This window comes from Melitaea cinxia, chromosome 18, assembly GCF_905220565.1.
Source record: "Melitaea cinxia chromosome 18, ilMelCinx1.1, whole genome shotgun sequence".
In the NCBI taxonomy this organism is placed as follows: domain Eukaryota; kingdom Metazoa; phylum Arthropoda; class Insecta; order Lepidoptera; family Nymphalidae; genus Melitaea; species Melitaea cinxia.
The window spans coordinates 4,134,186-4,156,358 of NC_059411.1; the positions used below are offsets into that span (position 1 = coordinate 4,134,186).

At 36.5% G+C, this 22,173-nt stretch overlaps 3 protein-coding genes across 3 annotated transcripts; 1 reads left to right on the forward strand and 2 right to left on the reverse strand.

Moving 5' to 3' along the window:
• Positions 1–2,910: 2,910 nt before the first annotated feature.
• Positions 2,911–8,677, reverse strand: LOC123662401 (transcriptional regulatory protein AlgP-like). Its single transcript, XM_045597243.1, has 3 exons — positions 8,055–8,677; positions 3,160–4,557; positions 2,911–2,939 (listed from the first exon to the last, which is right to left on the reverse strand). Exons 1-3 carry the CDS (start codon positions 8,227–8,229, stop codon positions 2,911–2,913), a joined length of 1,602 nt encoding a protein of 533 aa, XP_045453199.1. The 5' UTR covers positions 8,230–8,677.
• Positions 8,678–10,326: 1,649 nt separating this feature from the next.
• LOC123662010 (eukaryotic initiation factor 4A-III) lies at positions 10,327–12,909 on the forward strand. Its single transcript, XM_045596907.1, has 5 exons — positions 10,327–10,492; positions 10,662–10,997; positions 11,344–11,566; positions 12,096–12,350; positions 12,514–12,909. The coding sequence occupies exons 1-5, from the start codon at positions 10,342–10,344 to the stop codon at positions 12,764–12,766; spliced, it is 1,218 nt and encodes a 405-aa protein (XP_045452863.1). The 5' UTR covers positions 10,327–10,341; the 3' UTR covers positions 12,767–12,909.
• A 6,987-nt stretch (positions 12,910–19,896) lies between these two features.
• Positions 19,897–21,861, reverse strand: LOC123662054 (ubiquitin-conjugating enzyme E2 J1-like). The gene has a single exon (XM_045596943.1). It carries the CDS (start codon positions 21,650–21,652, stop codon positions 20,897–20,899), a length of 756 nt encoding a protein of 251 aa, XP_045452899.1. The 5' UTR covers positions 21,653–21,861; the 3' UTR covers positions 19,897–20,896.
• Positions 21,862–22,173: the final 312 nt, after the last annotated feature.

Consider the following 22,173-nt stretch of genomic DNA (forward strand, 5'->3'; position numbering starts at 1 on the left):
ACATGCAGTAAGGGAAAGGAACGAATCACGAAAACCGCACGAGTGGCAGTTTTGGTGCGAAGAGTGACAATTTATTAACATTAAAAAATTACGGTTGACAACTGAAAATAAAAGAAGAATAAATACTTATCAAAAAACACTGTAGAAGTTATTAGTTTCAGCAATAAATATAACACATATCTACAAAATTGAAAATACGATGCCGACAACCGTTCTGGTATAGTGATCCGTGTAGCCGCCTTATGCTAGCGGTCGGGGATTCAATTATCGCTCGGAGCAGATATTTGTATGTGTACAATAACTTTTTTCTGATATTGGTATCTGTCGAGTCTCCCATCGTGCCTTTAATAAAATATAAACTAAAATAATAAGTGTATTTACAATTTTTGATATTAAATTAAAAATTACGCAACTAGGTGTTTTATGTACCTGCGCTTCGTGCAGAAGCGTCGATCATACAGGGCAATTTTCTTATTGTGCTTAGTTTTTTTATTATTATTTATTATCTCAAACGAAAAAAGAGTTTAACGCCAGTATCTGTGGTGCGGTTCCTTGCACTAGTTTTTAGCATTTTGGTAAAAACCGCATCTGCGATTCAAAAAGTACCAGCTCTTTTCCAAAATGATACAAGGCATTTTCGGCACAAATGGATTTTTTTTTTAAATCTTCGTACGACTATTCGACTTAACCTTTCACATGTATGTATGTATGTATACAAGAATTGCTCGTTTGAAGGTATTAGATTGGCCTAAATAATTTTGTATCCAATTAATATTTGTTCTCGTTCGTAATGACAATGGAGCATAAATTTGTAAGAATTGTTTTTGCTGCATAATAGTTCTAAATTATTTAGATTCTTTTTCATTGAAAACAATAAATTAGAAATCGCTTAGCGATACCACAATTCATTATGTTTTTATCTTACAGGCTCAACAATTAAAATTTAAAAATAAAACAACATAATTTAAAAAGTTATATTTATTCGAGTACATAACTACATCTTAATATAAATGGATAATAGCTATTATTCCGCGTGATAAATATGTTTTAAGTTGATTTTAAGACACCTGCGTCGTCACGTTTCACTTTATTCGAAAAGCGCTATCACATACATTACAAATACATGTCTGCGTAGAAAAATATTAACTTTGCAATAACAGTAGCGAGAGAACATTGTGCGCGGGAGAAAACTGAGTTCCTAATTTCTTACAAACCTACGTATTTAATGGCACATGTGTGTACTTTTGTAGTTTTTAGTAATATTTTCACATATTAATAAATAAACGTAACAGTCCATTTCAAGACAGATTAAACAGTCAGATTTCAATAGTACAAACTAAACTTCCCAAGTACAGTTATAAACCAGAGGCCGTTTTACTGTTTTAGTATATATTAACATATAATTTACAAGATAGTCTACATACCTCATTCAATATATTAGGCTTATAGTGTTATCACTTCGATGAAATCTAATATAAATTTAATCTCATAAAAACTACAAGCTGTGTCATTAATACTAAACGCATATTATTAAAGACAGGTCACACGAGAGCATTAAAAGAAATTACAAAAATCAGTTTCGTCCCGGTGACAACGTCGATAATAAGTTGTTCCCTAACTTTACTCAGAGTTTAATTGAGCAGGTTCTATTAAAACTAAATTTACACTAAGTCAACTTTGTTGGCGGACAATGTTACAGTAGGCCTCCGAATACACGACTATTTTATACAATTCCATAAGAGATAAAATTACATCAGATTCAGTCCCATACCGTCTTTTAACTGTCCTTATAATACATAACCCCCATGCTACAATTGCAGAAAACTACTTCTATATTTTAATCTCAAGGCTGCGTCGCCGCGGGCACGCGCCGTCTCCACGGTACATATAACGTGACGCACACGGTAGTCGCCACGATCGCCATAAAATACTCGATACAAAAATACTGTACAATTACCATAATTAATTATTATTTGAAGGTAATAAACTCTTACAGGAGTGGACCGCAAGCGGTCGATGCTCGTAAATTCTACGCCCACTTTCATCAATAATACACCATTCACAAATTATATACAATGTCTTTTAATATACATGTTACATAACACACATCCAAATTTGATCCCAAAACTGTAGTCTTTACCTCGTTTATTTTCTAAATTAAATAATGAGATCGAACGTAGTCATTCTTTATGGATTTTAAACGGACCGAAATCTTTGTACCTATTTGTAAATATATCAAAAACGGATACGATCACGATAGAAAAACTGTATTTAATATATTTCTCACAAGATCAGGAAATTCGTAATACTTCATAATATTATTATTCATAAATATTTTCATCAATAATATCTTCATCTATTACAAGGCACTGATCGTTAACAATCGATAACTGTATTTTTGTTTCGTTTAGGTCTTAGCGTCTTATTCTAAAATAATAGCCAATATTAAAATATTTACTCGCAGTTCGAATAATTCGTATGAAAATACACGCACGACTCTGCATACACACATACGGCTCGTACTAAAATAAAGTCGCATCTGTATATTATTATACATATAACTTTGTAAATAAATTTCCGGTCACTCGGGTGCGCCGGATAATCACGATATATAAAAATATTGTTCGCTCTCGCAGAAATAGTTAATAATCTCTACCCGAAGGGCGGCCCGCGCCGCGGGGGGTGGGATGCGTGGGCGCCGCGCGTGCGCGAGGGCGGCGTCGCGGTTGTTTCACTTGCAACTAATCTAAGTCTTTAACAGCTTCGTAGTCATACGTCGGACCGTCGCACACTGGGCGCGGCGGACGTGTTCCGTGGCGACGAGTTCTCTGATCCCTTCTGTGACTCGTTTTCGACTCGTAACGGCGAGGCCGAGCCGCACTGAGGCGACCCGCGCTCGCGACGACGGCTTCAGTGCTTCGATAGGTTCAGTGGCAAATCTGAAACGCACGAGAGAGAAAATTAGATTTATGTAAACTGCAAACGTGGAGATGACAAATCAAACGATTATTTTATTTTCTTAAGTTAAATAAATGTGCTCGATTACGAATCGATGCAAAAATATTAAGATTTCCGCTTCGATTTGGTATACGTTATTCGTAACAGAAAATTAGCAATCGAAATTTGTAAGAAAGAATAGAGTTAGCAGTCGGTTCGCACCGGAAGTAGGCTCGTCCTTGGGGATGTGGTCGGTGAGCAGCGGGTGCGCCAGCGGCGCCCAGGGCCCCGGCGGCGCGCCCGGCGCCAGCGCGTAGTGCATCCACAGCGGCGCCGGCGCGCGGTACACGTGCGGCACGTAGCCGTAGCCGAACACGTAGCCCGCCCCCGCGCCCGCCCAGTCGTCGCGCGCGCGGTAGGCGGGCGCGGGGGCGGGCGGCGCGGGCCAGGCGCGCGGCGCGTACGGCGAAGTGGGAGGCGCGTAGCTGCGGAAGGCGGGCGGCGCGGGCGGCGCGGCCGGTGCGGCCGGCTGCGGCGGCGTGGGCGAGTCGCGCGCCACTGCCGAGTAGCGGTAGCGGTAGCCGTCGGGGCTGGGGCTCAAGTCGGGCGAGGTGACGCTCGACGGCGACTCCGTCTTCAGCGAGGGCGGGTAGGAGTGCGGCGAGCGGCGCGGGCTGTCGTCGGGCATGCTGAGCAGCGAGTGGATGCTGTAGCTGCTGACGTTGCGGCTGACGGGCTCCTTGCGCGGCGCGGCGCCGTTGGCGCGCGGCGGCGCGTGCGCGTGGCTGGGCCCCGGCGACGGCGGGTAGGACGCGGTGCTGAGCGCGGGCACGGTCTTGGCGCGGCGCTTGGTGGCCTGGTCCTCGAGGCTCACGCGCTCCATCTCGCGCAAGATACGCTTGCGCGGCGACACCATCATGTGCTCCTGCCGGCAACTCGCCAGCTTCGCGTTCACGAGCACCGGCAGCGACGCGACCTTCTCGCGCAGTCGGTCGACGGTTCGAGCCAGCTCCTTTCGCCGGATCGCGGACCGCGTCTTTTTGTACACTCTTAGCTTATGATACTGATATGGTTTTTTAAGTTTCATGTGATAGTATTTCTCTCGATCGAAATCCGTCCACCTGTCCTCGTCCGTTTTCATCTTCGAGTCGTTCGAGGCGTCGACGACGTCCTCGCTCCGACAGCTCCCGCTCTCCGGCGAGCCGACGTCGCCGTTTCGTTTCTTGTCGCACAGCCCGTTGGCGACGGCCCTACGTAAGGTTCCGTCGGGGCCGTCGAGGTGGCTCGTGTCGAAGGGCCTCCTCCGCTTGAGCCGGCTAGCGGCCTGGATGTGCGCCGTGTGCAGAGTGGTCGGTCGGCAGTAGTACATGGCTAGCTCTTTGGAGAGGTTGCGGCGCGGCGCGGCCTGCTTGAAGCAGTGGTCGCGGTGCGAGGCGCAGGGCGAGGAGTGCAGCGAGGAGTTGTCGTCGGAGAGCGACAGCGGGGCGGGCGGCGCGGCGTGCGGCGGCGTGGGCGGCGCGGCGGCGGGCGGCCAGAACGTCTTGCGCGGCACCGACACCCAGCCGACGCGCTCGCCTTCGCGCGCGCTGCCGCGGACCAACTCCAGGATAAATTTACCATCTAAAAAAAAAAACACGCAAAACTTTAATTGTAATACATCTATTCGACGCCGGGCGGCGTGCGGCACGTAGCCGGACTATTTCTTATTTTTGACACAATAAATAAGAATGATATTTAGAAGTAATTTAGAATAATTAAATATCGTCGGGGATAGTGCAATTCCGCGTAACTAGCATTGGATAATTCCGCGTATCTGACAAATGCAGCCAATTTAAGTTTTCGTAGGCAATTCACACAAAATCTTATTCGGCTGCCACCACTTTGAGGTGAGTTTATTTCGACCGATAGGAAGTCAGAAATCGCCCAATAACAATACTTGCGTGAATCTGATGACACCGGGAGCGCGTTTGTGGTCTATTTTTGCTATAAAACTCTGTATTTACTTAAACATTTTTAAATATAATATGCCCATAATGCCTGTTCGCTAGTGCAGAAAAGAAAGTACGAAATTATATTTAGAGTCAATAATACAGTCTAAACTTGAACTATACCGTATTTATGTTGAAAAGGCAACAAACAACTTTTTGAAGATGTTCTGAAAGGTGAAAACATAGCCTTGTTTTAACCGAAAAAGGATGCATGTGATCTATGTTGTTCATAAAACGTAAAGTATACCTACTTTACGTAGGAATTAGGTTTTTTTAAGTAGTTTTGTTTCATTTTAAAACCGCGTAACTTATTATTAGGTTACAATGTGATAAGTTTATGGTCAAATAAATTCCGCGTAATTGCCGTACAGCCTAAATTATTTACTTTAATTGAATACTTTTCCTAACTTGAGATAAAACACATAAATAATTACTCTCTGTGTAAAAATGACTGCAAAATTCGTTTAAATAAAAAACTTATGTTAAGTTTTAACCTTCCCCTGTAAAATCTATACATATAATGAAATGGTAGGAAAGTCAAAACTGTACATTGATAAATTTTTTAAAGAGAATACTTGGGGTGTGATTTACAATCGATACCGAAGCCAAAAATATAGTTTTTAGAATTTTTGTCTGTTAGTTTGTATTATGTACAGGATAAACTCAAAAAGTACTGCATGGATTACTTCAAATTTGGCACGAATATTATTAACAAGTCGGGTCAACATATAGGCTACATATTATCACGCTATCACCTATGGGGAACGAGCAGTGAACCTATATTTCTTTAACGCATTCTGTAACAACGTGTAATCTAACGACGCATATTTGAATGTTGTTGTTGTTATTATGTTAATAACCATGCTATAAGCTAGTTTCACACTATAAATAAAGACATTCTGTAGTATATTTAGTATCAGCATTGCACCCGTGCGAAGCCGGGGCTGGTCGCTAGTTGCATCTATTGCAGATACGCACGCGGCATTAACGTGTGGTAGATATGCGTATTTGCACTATCCCTGACGATATGTGATGCAAGACTGAATGCAGCTTTATATTAAAGACTTCATAAATTCATAAATATTATCGTCACCAGTGTAACAGCAAAATTATTCTTAACCTGTTAAGACTGAGTCTAATAATTTAAATAGAAATTGAAAGAAAACTACAACAAAACCAAACATTGATAAGACAGGGCATATATAAATAAGAATAAGATTTTAAATAATAAATAGTAACCAAATACAAACACACCTTACATTGTTTACATAAGATATATTTGTGTCTGCCACAAGTTCATACACACACAAATAAATATTATATAATTATCTTGATAACTCATATTTGCTTACCAAAATACTAACTTTAAATATTGTAAACATGAAAAATGTAAATAAATTGTATAACTGTATAAAACTTTGTATAAAATTATTTTAAAGGAAAACCTTTAAATTCTGTATTTTCCTAAACCCAAAAATTTGCAATAATGTTTTTTTTTTCTTTAAATTACAAGCATTAACTTAATAAAAATAAAGCAAGGTGTTATCATCATCATCATTTCAGCCTATTATAGTGCACTGCTGGACATGGCCTCCACAAGTTCGCGCCAAAAATGGAGTAGACTCATGTGTTTTACCCACAGTCACCACGCTGGGCAGGCGGGTTGGTGACCGCAAGGCTGCCTTTGTCTTGTGTCTTTGTCGCTGAAGACGCCGCTGCCAGTCTTCGACTTGTGTATTTCAAAGCCAGCAGTTAAATGGTTATCCGGCCATCAGTCGGCTTCTTAAGTTCCAAGGTGGTAGTGGCTCTGTGTTATCCCTCAGTTGCCTCTTACGACACCCACAGGAAGAGAGGGGGTGGCTATATTCTTAATGCTGTAACCACACAGCAAGTGTACCTCAGAGTAAACTACTTACTTCTATACCAAAGACCACTGCATAACTTTCTCACAAAAAAGAGTAAGAAGGATTAAAAATACTACTTCATAGCATCTGTACAATATATGTTACAGTATAATGAAATGTTGAACTGGAACTTAAACTTTATATTATAAATTAAAATTGCTTTATACATTAATAACATTCCATTAAAAACTTTCTTTAATTTCAATTAGTTGGAAGAGTAATATGTATAATAAAAATAGTATAGAGTAATATCTTAATGAAAAATTTAAAAACAGTTTCGTGTATGGATAATCTTAATATATATAAATCTCGTGTCACAATGTTTGTCCTCAATGGACTCCTAAACCACTTAACCGATTATAATAAAATTCGCACACCATGTGCAGTTCGATCCAACTTAAAAGATAGGCTATATTTTATTTTGATATATTATGTTATTATTATATTTCAGAATAAAATGAGGTGATACGAAGTTCGCCAGGTCAGCTAGTAGTTTAATATGAATCTACTGGTATTTATCCAGATATGCTATCACTGTATTATTTGCGTATCTTGTAATTGACACTTGCCCTAAATGTTTGTTTATAAAACAACAATGTGCTTACTCTGGGGTCAACTGTGCTGGTTTTGCTGACAATACGATCATGTTTATTGAGATAGTACACTACTTACATAACATAATATTATCTTTAAATATTGTAGGTTTGTCTGATGTTTAAAGGATTCATGTCTAGTACATTAGTGTATGAGCTTCTACTTTCTGTTTCACTATACTATAAATTTATTATCTTTAAATTGACTAAAAAAAACATAAGTAGTGAAAAAAATATTCAATTAAAAAATATATTGAATTACGCAAGAAATGAGAATATTTTTCATTATACCACAAGGTGTCAGGCTGATAAAAACTTTAAAACTATTATGGTGAAGTGTAGCATACATGAAAAAGATATGTTTCCGCAAGGGTGCCTCCAGCTCCTTACAAAACAACAATAGCACAGAGGTTTGCGCTCACAATTGGCAACTGCTCACTCAAATGTAGCTGTATGTGTTTATCAGAGCATGAATAACTTTCTAGTTTTTCTAACTTTGATAAATACTCACACTCAAGTTCAAATCAATGAATAATAAAATAATAGACCCAAAAAGTAATATAATAACAATAACGAAAAATATATTAGTATATTTTGTAATTAATTACAGCTGACGATTATACCACACTGACCTTTGAAGAATTTAAGCCTTCCACCCGTCGCAGCGGGAGCTGTACTGTGCACAGGAGGATCGTCATTGACACCCTTACTACTGCTGTTTCCATTCACACCATGTCTTCTGTCTACTTCTTCTGTCATTTTGGTACATGTTGTCAGAGTTGTGTTTGTTCCTTCCTGTATATGCATTTCATTTCTGCCCGCTCATAGAGCACACGAGCAACACTTTAGTCCGTATATTCTCGCCATCTTGCACCGAGTAGCTACGGCAGCCCGACACACACCACTCGCTGATTTGCATCGACATTCAATATTTCCGTCAGAGTCCTCATCCTATTAGGGACACCTGCGGGAAGCTCGCCTGACACTCTCGTAAACACATAACCGACAAGGTATTTACCGAATTTAGCCACTAAATCGATCAATCCCTATTCTTAGGACACATTTACGAGTTCACAACTGATCAAATAATTACTAAACAGACCCGTGATGCCGGATTCCCGATTATAATCGGGCCCACGACACAACTCGATAAAAAGCTGTTCGTTTTTCAGTACATAGTTCATTCACACCCAGCATCCATTTTGATTCGTTCAAAATCCAAATATAATCGTTCATTTTGGCCACAAATAAACTTGAAATCAGAATGCGTTGTTAAATACGTTTAGTTATTGCTGTTTTTATTGAAAATCTAAAAATAGTACATTCAGTTATATAAAAAAAAATTTAAATACAATATCTCGGAAGTATTTTTGTTTACCTAATAATTTAGTTACCTAAAAATGTATTAAGATTGAAGCACCTAAATTGTTTTACACAATTTTTATTCAAAATACTTACGGGCACTTATAAATAATAATAAAAAAATTATAAGTTTCTATTAAAAATCAATTTTGAATAAAAACTTGGAAAAACATAATGCTTTTTAGTTTTTTAATCCTTCAAGTCTATGGTAAATAAATTTGTTCCACAGGTTTGTTCTATGTTAAAGTTGAACAAATTATAATTATATAGTTCACTTTTAACTTATACATACTTACATATCATTAAATTAAGTTAATTTCCAAGAGCATACGATACTGGTATAAACGACAATACACACAGGAAAATTGTTAGAGAAATGATACACAGGAGATGTATTCATTCATTCATTCATTCGGAAAAATAGTTTCCATTTCGACTATACTCAATATTTACTTTCAATAAGTATTATACAGTCATTTTTCATAATTCCATTTTTACTTCTCTCTATAGTATGAATTCTGCATAACGATCCAAAAATTTGCTGAATAAAATTGTTCTTGTAGTGATTCAAACCGTTATTTCATGTCATCGTTTAATTCTTTCTCTTTATCCGCCAAGCCGCAGTGGCTGTGGAGCAGTGTGGTGGATTAAGCTCCAATTCTTCTCCTGCATGGAGAAAGAGGCCTACGCCCAGCAGTGGGATGTTACAGGCTGAATGCGTTTAATTCTTTGTTTAACTTTTTAAACTGTTTTTTTTTTGTTACTACCTATATGAAAGTGGGGATGAAGGTAGAGGACAATGATTGCTATACGAGATGCTAATGGCATTTATTGTAGTCTTTGGTCAGTTGGTTGTCAGCTTAATACAAATTGTAGGTAAAAGTAGATATTATATTTGAAACGTACTACATACATATATTTAGGTACTGTGCCTACGCTTAATATGCGTATGTACGTAGGCATAGATCTAGATTCAACCACGTTAGTACCAAATCTGTGTGATTAATCCAAATACCGGCTTTGAAATACACAGGCCGAAGACGGATAGCAGCGTCATCGGTGCGACAAAGCCAGCCCTACGGTCACCAAACCGCTTGCCCAGCGTGGTGACTGTGAGCAAAATACGTGAGAGCGCCATTTTTAGCGCGAAATTGTGGAAGCCTATGTCCAGCAGCGATATTCGATGGGCTGAAGTGGTAGTGGAAGTGGTACCAAATCTCAAATCCAGCGGCGCTAGTGATGCATTTTAGCCCTGAGTCGTGTCTCTATTACCTAGATATACAAAGTACTCTGTGGTAATTGTTTATTCTTTGGCCGCCATCACGCCGCCATATTAAGTTTGTTCAATGAAGTCCATGCTAGTGTAGTATTATACGAATTTTGAATTTGTTGGTGTAATAGAACTTAATATTACTAGTGTAATTATCGCATGGATATACCGTTTTAAAAGTTAAACTACAAAAGCATTTAGTAGTTACTTGCTTATACAAAGTTATTTTCTAGACACTGTTTTTGGTTAATGTTTAGAAAGTAGAGTCGGTACACGATAACACAAATATGACGGCGTCAGAAGTATCTTACAATCGTAAAATAATATCAGAAGACTTGTCGAATGTGGAATTCGATACAAGTGAAGATGTCGAAGTTATACCAACTTTCGATTCTATGGGTCTACGCGATGAATTATTACGTGGAATATATACCTATGGTAAAGCAATATTATCATATTCATAAACATATTCAATATTTAGTTATGAGTGTTATTTCTTTCCCGTGTCAATTCAAGTTTTATTTTTTTTCAACGTGTGATTTTTTATTTTATTTTGTTTACGTGTGATTTTACGTTATATTTAAATATCATGAACTGTTTGTTTCAGGTTTCGAAAAGCCATCAGCTATACAGCAGAGAAGTATATTGCCAATAGTAAAAGGCCGTGATGTGATAGCTCAAGCTCAGTCTGGTACAGGGAAAACTGCAACCTTTTCCATATCAATACTTCAGTCGCTAGATACTACACTACGTGAAACACAAGTATTAGTCCTTTCACCGACTCGTGAGTTGGCTACACAAATCCAGAAAGTTATATTGGCTTTAGGTGACTTTATGAACGTCCAGTGCCATGCCTGTATTGGCGGCACTAACCTCGGGGAAGATATAAGGAAACTGGACTATGGTCAACATGTAGTATCAGGAACACCAGGACGAGTTTTTGGTAATTATTCTATTTGCACTACTTTCATTATATTGTAAACTTTTTCTTATTTCTATAAATGAATACTTTTCTATATACATAAAAAGTTTTTACATGTCAAATTGATGTTATATGTTTATTTTGTATGTTTTTCCCATAACTCCTTTATATACCATTAAATGGTAATAGATTTTTAAGTTTTAATTTTTTCAGATTTATTGTAGATGTTTTATATTATTATTCCTAAAATAATAAATATTTAATTTATATTTTACTTTCATTGTTTTAAAAACTGGAATTAGGGAGTTTTTTATGTAAAAAAATGCATGTCCTCTAAACTTATTTCACATGTGTTTATTTTCTGTAGACATGATAAGAAGACGTGTGCTTCGTACAAGGTCAATCAAAATGTTGGTGCTTGATGAGGCAGATGAAATGTTAAACAAAGGTTTTAAGGAACAGATCTATGATGTCTACCGTTATCTACCCCCAGCAACTCAAGTTGTGCTTATTTCTGCTACACTACCTCATGAAATTCTGGAAATGACATCAAAGTTTATGACAGATCCCATAAGGATACTTGTAAAACGGTTGGTATACAAACTTTTTTTAATTATTTTTTTAAGCTTGAAAGTTAAAATTGAATATAATTATTTTGTGATTGTATTAATTTATATTTCGACATTTATAAAATTGGAGGGTTTGTTAATTATTCATATGATTTTTTTAGCAACTTGCATAAAACTTTGGTGATCTGTGGTGAGGTTTTAGACTATCTCTCCCACCAACGCCCCCAACTTTTTTTGTGCAAAGTTTCAAAATAATTTTAGTTATTGAAATTTTCAGAATATAAATCTGATTAAATTTTAGAAAATTAAGCATCATGGTACAAATTTCTAGATATACATTGAGATTGTAGGGTATTTGTTGGTATAGAAATTGCACATTAGACAAAAAGAAATATTCATGATGATATTTTGTGGTTTCTTTCCAAAACCCCTGCTCCCCTTTTGAGTCTCACGTGATTGTTGGACGACCCCTTTATTAAAGTAACTTTATATTTGTAAATAACAAAAACTGTAAACTGAATTTATTGAATAGATGATATTTATATTACAGTGACGAGTTGACTCTGGAAGGCATCAAGCAGTTCTTTGTGGCTGTGGAACGTGAGGAATGGAAATTTGATACTCTCTGTGACCTTTATGATACTCTAACAATAACACAAGCCGTGATCTTTTGTAATACTAAGAGGAAGGTTGACTGGTTAACGCAAAAGATGCAAGAGGCCAACTTCACAGTAAGCTCTATGCACGGAGACATGCCACAGAAAGAAAGAGATAATATTATGAAAGAGTTTAGATCTGGCCAAAGGTAATATAAATAATTGTTTATTGAAAATGTACTTATTGCTTTAGTCAATTTTGTTGAATTAAGTTTTTTAACACTTCTACCTTTGAATCTATTAAATATTTGCTTATTAAAGTAAATATCTTGTATGTAATTAATTTTATAAAGATTGACATTTTCATTGCAGCCGAGTTCTCATTACAACTGATGTCTGGGCGAGGGGAATAGATGTCCAGCAAGTTTCCCTAGTCATTAATTATGATCTGCCCAACAATCGTGAGTTGTACATCCACAGAATCGGCCGTTCAGGTCGTTTTGGACGTAAAGGTGTAGCTATCAACTTTGTAAAATCAGATGACATCAGGATTTTAAGAGATATTGAACAGTACTATTCAACACAAATTGATGAAATGCCGATGAATGTAGCTGACTTAATTTAATTTGTTCTCATTTTATTAGACACTTACATATTTTATTCACAAAATACTTTCAAATGTCAGTATGCAAAAAAACTAAGACGATTACTTTCTCCGAACAGCTTGTATTTCTTAACATATACTTTATAAATAAATTATAGCCCAAATTTATTGTTTTTTTTATTACTTATAAATCGCACCCTTAATAAAACAAAGATGTAACTCAAAAATCGCAATTTGTGGGAATTGGCGTTTGAAGTTTAGCACTTTTTCCGCATTGTGTTTGATTAAAAATTACCAATTATTTGTAATGCTTTTAATGACTTTTAGTATTGATATCAGTAGTTTAAAGTACAGAGATTAATAGAATAATAGAAAAACAACTGTGTTAAAATCTATAATAGCTGTAAAATGGAGATGAAAAAAAAGTTCCGACTTAAATCTCTTTATGCCAAAAATTACTTAATATTTTAGGTAGTATTTCAAAAAAATTCTCTTTAGTATTAAAACATAACAAAAAGTTTTAAAAATAAATCACAATGTTTCGTTTTATGATTATTTAATTGTAATTATGATGTTGTATGTACTAATGCATCATTTTTTTATAAAACGAAAACTGAAATTTATCACCTTTTTTTTAAATTAAACAAATTTTTATTAATCTTTCGATATTTATATATCTCTTTATGGCTACAAATATTGTTTTTTAAACAAAACAAAAACTATACACTATTATAAGAATTAGGTACAATTAGTCTCTAGTACTGTGTGGCTACGGTACCAAAGAATATAGCCACCCCCTCTCTTTCCGTGGGTGTCGTAAGAGGCGACTAAGGGATAACACAGTTGCACTACCACCTTGGAACTTAAAAAGCCGACCGGTGGCGGGATAACCACCCAACTGCTGGCTTTGAAATACACAGGCCGAAGACGGGCAGCAGCGTCTTCGGTGCGACAAAGCCAGTACTGCGGTCACCAACCCGCCTGCCCAGCGTGGTGACTATGGGCAAAACACATGAGTTCACGCTATTTTTGGCGTAAACTTGTGGAGGCCTATGTCCAGCAGTGGACTGTATAGGCTGTAATGATGATGATGAGTCTCTAGTAAATATCTCCTAAAATCACAAATAATTACTAACCACAAATAATCTAATATATAAAATTCTCGTGTCGCGGTGTTTGTAGTTAAACTCCTCCGAAACGGCTAGACCGATTCACACGAAATTTTGTGTGCATCGGGTAGGTCTGAGAATCGAACAACATCTATTTTTCATACCCCTAAGTTATCATATATGGCAAAACAACGTTTGCGGGGTCAGCTAGTAAATAGTATAAAAATCAGCAGTCTCTTCTTTCTTATATTGTCTATCATCTTGTTTTTGCTCATTGTTTGAATTATCATATGATACACATATATCACACTGACCTTTTTTTGGTTGGTGAAACCCTAAGTTAAATACCGTCGCAATCAATATTTTCTGCACATTTGAATCGTCTCGCCATAAGACTCGACGAATTCCAACCACCAGAGCAGGTTGGGTTTCGAAATGACTACAACACCGTAGACCACATCCATACTGTTCGACAGATTATTCAAAAGACAGAGACATATAATCAGCCGCTGTGTATGGAATTTGTGGACTGCGAGAAAGCCTTCAACTGTGTCGAGACCTGGGCTGTCCTGGACTCTCTGCAGAGATGTCATATCGACTGGCGATATATCGTGGTACTGAGATGTATGTACGACGCAACGACGATGACCGTTCATGTCCAGGACCAGAGAACAAGACCTATTTCCCTGCGGCGTGGGGTAAGACAGCAAGATGTAATATCACCGAAACTGTTTACCACTGCGCTGGAGGATATCTTTAAGACCTTGAACAAGGCATCAATGTCAACGGTGAATACATCTCACCTTCATTTCGCCGACGATATCGTCATCTTTGCGGACACGTTAAATGAGTTAGGCCAAATGCTAGCCGGTCTAAACGAGTCCTCCCGACGTGTCGTTCTCTGTATGAACTTGGACAAAACGAAAGTTATGTCTAACAACCAAGTCATACCGAGACAGGTATCGGTCGATGGTACCCTTCTCTAAGTTGTTCAGGATTATATTTACTTAGGCCATACTATCCAACTAGGCCGCAACAACTTTGAGAAGGAGGCCGATAGGAGAATTCGGTGGGGCTGGGCGGCATTTGGCAGGATTCGTCGAGTCTTCACTTCGAAGATTCCGCAAGGCTTGAAGACAAAAATCTTCGAGCAATACGTCCTGCCTGTGTTAACATTACCGAGCCGAGACATGGACACTGACGAAGGGACTGGTCCACAAATATAAAGTCCCTCAACGTGCAATGGAACTGGCCATGCTTGGGGTTTCCCTCAAAGATAGGATTAGAAACGAGACTACCGCGAGAGAACGAAAGTAACCGATATAGCCCACAGAATTAGCAAGTTGAAGTGGCAGTGGGCTGGTCATCTGTGGCGCAGGACCGGTGGCTGTTGGAGCAGACGCGTCCTGGAGAAGAGATCGCGTCTTGGCAAACACAGTGTGTGACGTCCTCTGGCCCGTTGGACCGACGATCTACCTAAGATTGCCGGTGTAAGCTGGATGAGGATTGCGGAAAACCGGGATGTCTAGCGCGAACTTGGGGAGGCCTATGTCCAGCAGTGCATTGCAATAGGCTGAACTGACTGACAAATATTTGGTTTATTATTGCAGTCAGAGTCAGAAGAACTTTGATTTTCAAACATAAAATTTCTTCTGTTGACAGGCTTATTAAACAACGTATTAAAATCTACAGTGCATCGTCGTCACTCAGGTCGACGTCACTTAGATCTGTGTATTATACTGGAGAAATATTGTAACTGGCCACACTATTGTAATTTCGTCGCTCTCTCAGCTGAATTTGCTCATATTTTGCTCAGTATTTTGTGGTGAATTGGTGTAAGACGTCTTTTCTTCACAATCCGTTGTAAAGTTTTGTGGGGCAGGGTTTTGGGTAGGCATTGAACTATTGGAGCTTGAAAAACTGGATGAAGATGAGCTAGAAGAGCTTGACGATGATGAGCTAGATGAATCGGAACTAGATTAAGATGATCTTGAAGACGAACTAGAGGACTGTAAATGGCTAGTATTATTTAGGTGTCATTTTTCTCGTCAACTCATAAGTGACAGTAAAATATTGAGTCGGTGTCATCATTTTCGTCAGCTCTGCAGTTACATTTTTGGCCTCTGGAGATATATGTATTTTGTTGATTTTCCTCTTCAACCTGCATAACTTCTTTAGTCTAAAATAACAATAATTCATAACACTGTAGTATATTTTAAGGATGAATAATAATCATAATTATTTAACGTCAAAATAGCAGCATTGTTGAATGACAATTATCTATTCAGTCGTTTTGCCATAAAAGAGTAACAATCATCCATCCATACGTCATCCTCATAAACTTTCACATTAATTACAGTAATCAGATGAAAAAAAATTATAACTTATTACACTATTATTATATTACTTAAAAAGCCGACCGGTGGCGGGATAACCATCCAACTGCTGGCTTTGAAATACACAGGCCGAAGACGGGCAGCAGAGTCTTCGGAGCGACAAAGCCAGCCCTGCGGTCACCAACCCGCCTGCCCAGCGTGGTGACTATGGGCAAAACACATAAGTTCACGCTATTTTTGGCGAAAGCTTGTGGAGGCCTATGTCCAGCAGTGGACTGTATAGGTTGTAATGATACACTATTATGTTTATCTTATAACTTTTACGCTCGATACGCTGTAACTCTTCATTGTGGTGTTCAGTTGTTTCAGTTCTGAATGTGGTATTAAACTTAAAAAAAATTGTGAGCTCTAAGACCATTTTCAAAACCTATACAAATAAGCACAACAGTTACAAGTTATTCTTAACTTTTACACGAAAAGGGAATGTTGAAAGTTTTTACTTATCTTTCGTCATTCTAAATAATAAAAAGAAGTAAACAAAAGTGACTTTTATAAATAGCCTTATTTATTACAATAAAGTGATACTTAACCAATTACTCCAACAACTAAGGCATATATTTCAATATAAAACTGAAGTGTTAGGCGTTAACTTTGTAAAATTTGTCAATTTTTAAAACAAAACCGAAGTAAATCCAAATGTTACACATCATTATCAAATGCGTTTTCTGAGAGAATGAAGTATAACAAAAATCATCTTTTTATTTTAAATCCCTTTTAATCTAATATCGAATTATTTGATGTTACTCAAAACGGCAGCACTTCAATCTCCGCTCACTGCCGGTGCATCTCTGAATCACGCCACTTTATAAGAACTGACTTGTCAGTTCCAGTTGATAGAAAAGAGAGCAACAGTCGCGTATCTCTCTGTATCTTATAGTTAAAACGCCGGAGTCGAAGTCTAACTATTCTTTACGCGACGAAGACGGGTTTTATTATAAAATCTCCAAATCCACAAATTTTGAGTTACATCTTTGTTTTATTAAAGGTGCGAAATGTTCTTACATAACTGAAGAGGTAAATAAAAATAATTTGTCAATTTACAAACTGATAAATATATTTATAGCAAATGCAGCATATCTTAGAAGCAAATAAATCCTACAGTACATAATACACAAGAATCTACAATTATTTTAATGAATTTGGTTTAATTAATAAGTATTGTTGCCAACAATACAATAGCACATTTTTTAAACAGCAAAGTTTTTGGAATGTTGGATACATTATACAAATATTACAAATTCTTGCAATAATAGTGATCTCAGTGAATAAAAACAGATTGTGATTTGGATAAAATAATTTACTCCCAAAAAATAAAGTTTTAATTATCTTAACTTCCCATTCTTTGTCTATTTCACGTATTTTTTATTTACATTAGTGTGCACACGAAAAAATAAGACAAAACGAAAAATAATTATATTGCTAGAACAGCGATCTCATCCAGACATGATATAAAAGGCATAAAGAGGGACACGACAAGTAAAAAAGAATAGATATCAAACTGCACGGAATTTGCCACAAAAATTAAAATAGTAATTACGTATTCGGAATTTGATTGTAAAGAAGAAGGAATAACGAAATTGTAAACCCCAACTTTCCGACTGCGCAAAGTAAACTTCTTTCGGAGTTATGGTCGCACGTATAATGAAATCTCACAAACAATTTTGCAATTGCCTCAAAAATTTAGTGTTTATTAAAAAGAAATCAATATATAAAGCTTATTATTCGGTGCAAGATTACAAAGATGATAAAGATGTGTGAACTGGTAACGCTGTATTTCATTCAAGATCATACTAATTTTGTATTAAAACACCGTTTAAATATTATAATTAAAACAGTTACTGCGAAGTTATGAAAGGAAAAAGAATAGCTATATATAAAAAACCATATATATATAAAAAAAAAGGATATACAATACCTTAAATACCTATAGTTTAAAAAAAAGGATCTGAAAGGCTTCAGAGCATAAGAGCATAGACGCATCTATACGAGTCCTAGAAAATTAAATTTTCATTATAAAAATGATTCATATTATTATAAGTCGATAAACAGTAGAGAAGTATTTCTGTGAAGAAGATTAACAGCTAACCGGAACTCTGTACGAAAATCTGAAATATTGTCATATTCCATGTTCAATTATAACTTGAATTCGCTCGAAATTAATTGAATTCCTCCAACAACGATAACCGAAAATTGCGAATAAAGTAATTGTAAATATATATATTTTACTTATTTATTGGTGGTCTAATTTTTTTTAAAAGAAAACCCATAGTTATGTTATTCAAAACAACCGAGGGTCACTACTCACTAAACAAAGACAAATTAACTTAATGTCTTTTAAATAATAATGACCTATGATATATAATAATGATGGATGATCAGAGCTTAATAATAATTAATAATGATGAATAATCAGAGCCTAATCCACCACGCTGCTCCAATGCGGATATATATAATCCCTACTACGAGTAACGATCGCTATCAGGTGTACATGATAACAACCGGGACCGACGGCTTAACGTGCTCTCCGAGGCACGGTGGGGAGACCCACAAGGACTGCACAAACACCCAGACCACGACAAACATCTGTATGGCCAATACAAATGTTTGTCATGAGCGGGGATCGAACACGCAACCGCCAACGCAACAGGTACAATCCATGGCTGTAACCGTTGCGCCAACGCGGCGTCGATGAATGATTAATATAACTATAAAATGATATCAAATCAATTATAATTATATATAAAGACTATTACATAAACAAAACATTTTTATACAGGAGTAGCAAGGCGAGGTTTGAGTTACTATCCGCATTTTCTGCACCATTAAACCTAATAAACCTAGATAAATTTGGCATGTTGAAGTATAAATATCAGGTTAAATTGCTTTTCAATATTACATTTAATACTCATGATCAGCAAAATATTGGTCTTAATTAACATTCAATTTTACGTTTACGAATTGCATGTATGTTATTTATTGATATATTTGAGAAAAAATAGTCTATAAGCCTTCCTCAGTAAATGGGCTATCCAACACAAAAAAAATCAATTCAAACCAGTAGTTTCTTAATTCAAAACTTGTCAGCTTTATAATATTAGTATAGATATACTATTTATATATAATACTAGTCCGCCCCGGCTTCGCACGGGTGCAATGCTGATACTAAATATACTACAGAATGTTTTTATTTATAGTGTGAAGCTAGCTTACGACATGGTTATTAACATAATAACAACAACATTCAAATATGCGTCGTTAGATTACACGTTGTTACAGAATGCGTTGAAGAAATAGAGGTTCACTGCTCGTTCCCCATAGGTGATGGCGTGATAATATGTAGCCTATATGTTGACCCGACTTCTTAATAATATTCGTGCCAAATTTGAAGTTAATCCATGCGGTACTTTTTGAGTTTATCCCGGACATACATACAGACAAACAGACAAAAATTCTAAAAACTATATTTTTGGCTTCGGTATCGATTGTAGATCCCCCAAGTATTCTTTAAAAAAAATATTCAATGTACAGTTTTGACTTTCCTACCATTTTATTATATGTATAGATACCGTTTGTCTTTAAACAATTATTATCCTTCTCAGTTTCTTTTGTGGCACCCTATCTTCTTGGGGTTAATATTAAAGTCTGGTTAATATTAAAATCTTTAATATGTAATAATAAAAAAATAATATTCAAAATGAATTTAAGTAGTTAAAGAAACTAGTGAAATATTAGACTTATTTGTTGCAAATAGCAAGATTTACTGCTAACATACATAAATTAGTTATCCAGTACCACCATAATATGTGTAAATTATGCAGAAAATTCAAGTGCCTGAAAAATAATTTTCATTCTAATAAGGAATGTAAATTAGATGATCTCTATAATGTATGTGTACCTTATGTAATACATGCAGCAAATGTTAAAAAAATGTTTTTAGAAAAGTGTAAAGATGTCTTGAGTACATTATACCAAAACCTTAAATGTAGTTCATACATGAATTATGAAGTAATTTGTAAAAAATACTGTTGATAATATATAAATCATAATTTGATTTAATGTATTATAGGCCTTAAAGACTGCTTGATAAAAATCTAATCATTAAGGCACAAATTTGAAATTAATATGAAGCATGAACACATACAGCGGGGCCAGGCAGGGCAGGTATTTGCCCCACCTTGAGTCAAAGCTAACAATTGATATTTTAGATTTTAAGAAGGAAATTTTAGGTATATTTAGCCAAAACCTCCTCAGACTATTATTGAAGTAATGTAGATAGTCAAAGTGATTAAAAAGTCAAAATAAAATTTAAAAAAAATATCTCATACTTATTGAGTTTTACCTTGTTTGTTTTGCCCTTTTACAAAAAATCTGGGGACACCCATGGTATGAAGGTCAACACGTAAAAGATTAAGTATTGTAATTAACAATAGCTTTGAGACACTTATTTTTCTTTAAAGTTACAAATTATCTGTTTTAGTAGATAACATTTCCCCATTAACATTCCACAAACATTTATTTTAAGATTATATATTTGAAATACAGATTTGTGAATTTATAATAATATTGTATCTTGCACACACATAAAGATTTTAAATTAATAATCAATGGTGAGCTTAGTCGTTGCATGTTTGACATTTTTTATTAAATTACAATTCTGAATCAGCAGCTGCAACAGCATTCCAACGTCTATATATAAATATTCCTATTGCACCGATCAACAGAGCTACAAGGATTTCTGTCAACTGATCTAAGAAACTTGTTGTTGTATCAGAGGACTCCAAAACTTGTGGAGCAAACTGAATATTTTGTGGTTCAAAAATAGGTTCACCAAGAGGTTTCTGTGCCTGCTCCTCTTCACCTTTGAATGCTATTTGATTCAGTACTGACTGCTCCTCCTCTGTTGGAGGCTTTGCAGCAGTTGAAGATAGTAATTCGGCAATTTGACCACACTGAGGACACACCCAACTGCTTGATTTTTTAGCAAGGATCTTACGTTCTGCGGGGGAGTAGTCTAAGGAACCAATTGTTCCTTCAGCTGGTGTGGGCATAAAAGCAATCAGGGCCAGTAACGCTGTTCTTATTGACCAAGAAGGCTGCCATGTTTCTGGATGGTGGCCAGAAATCGACAAGCAAATTTTTTTGTTCACTTCGAATCTGCCATTTGGAGTTAAAAGTATTATGTGAGGAGGGTGCATAGGATATTCCTTTGGCAACAATATCCTACCGTGGTATATGCCATCTTCGAAATCAGTTCCCCTTGGTCCGCGCACCGTAAAATGCCATTCAAATAAATTGTCTTCTAGAGGTCTTGCACAATACTCTTCAGTGGCTTCAGCTAATTCAAGTGCTTCTCGCATAAGCCGTTTTACACCTGGACATTTAGTATTATATTTCTCAGCCATATTTAGAAAATTCCAGATGTTAGTAACACGTCGAATGTATAAACCGCTTAATTTATCACCATTTACAATTGATAAGAAATTTCTCAGTGTTGTTGTAAATTAATGACTTGTGACGAATTCATTAGAACAGGTGATCACAAATTAGAATAGCACAGATATACAGATATTTAGTATTGTTATGAAAAACAAAGACAAATTTATATTCCTTTGACAAGTTAAAGAATTTGTACTAGGTATCTCAGCAATTAAGGTTCAGTATTGTTTAGCAAATATTTTTAATATGAATTTTTAAAGAGCTAACACTTGTCAAGTTGTCAGTAACTGGTAGTAACTACACGGTAGTACAGACCGTGAGTACCTAACTAATATATTTACAACGCGTCCTAACAAAAAAATGGGTGTGGTATCCCTACATAACATGCTATTTTGCTACTATAATTAAGGGATACCTATGACTATTTTTTACAAAAACGTTTACCATGGATTTATCTTACTTCTATTATAGTTATTGGAACGGATAT

Excerpts from the sequence above, each read along its gene's own strand:
- LOC123662401 (XM_045597243.1), bottom strand. The coding sequence starts at position 8,229 with ATGCATATACAGGAAGGAACAAACACAACTCTGACAACATGTACCAAA. Across the intron at positions 4,558-8,054 it reads AAGGCTTAAATTCTTCAAAG|ATGGTAAATTTATCCTGGAG; the intron begins GTCAGTGTGGTA and ends TTTTTTTTTTAG. Across the intron at positions 2,940-3,159 it reads CAAGGACGAGCCTACTTCCG|ATTTGCCACTGAACCTATCG; the intron begins GTGCGAACCGAC and ends CGTGCGTTTCAG.
- LOC123662010 (XM_045596907.1), top strand. The coding sequence starts at position 10,342 with ATGACGGCGTCAGAAGTATCTTACAATCGTAAAATAATATCAGAAGAC. Across the intron at positions 10,493-10,661 it reads ACGTGGAATATATACCTATG|GTTTCGAAAAGCCATCAGCT; the intron begins GTAAAGCAATAT and ends TGTTTGTTTCAG. Across the intron at positions 11,567-12,095 it reads ATAAGGATACTTGTAAAACG|TGACGAGTTGACTCTGGAAG; the intron begins GTTGGTATACAA and ends TTTATATTACAG.
- LOC123662054 (XM_045596943.1), bottom strand. The coding sequence starts at position 21,652 with ATGGCTGAGAAATATAATACTAAATGTCCAGGTGTAAAACGGCTTATG.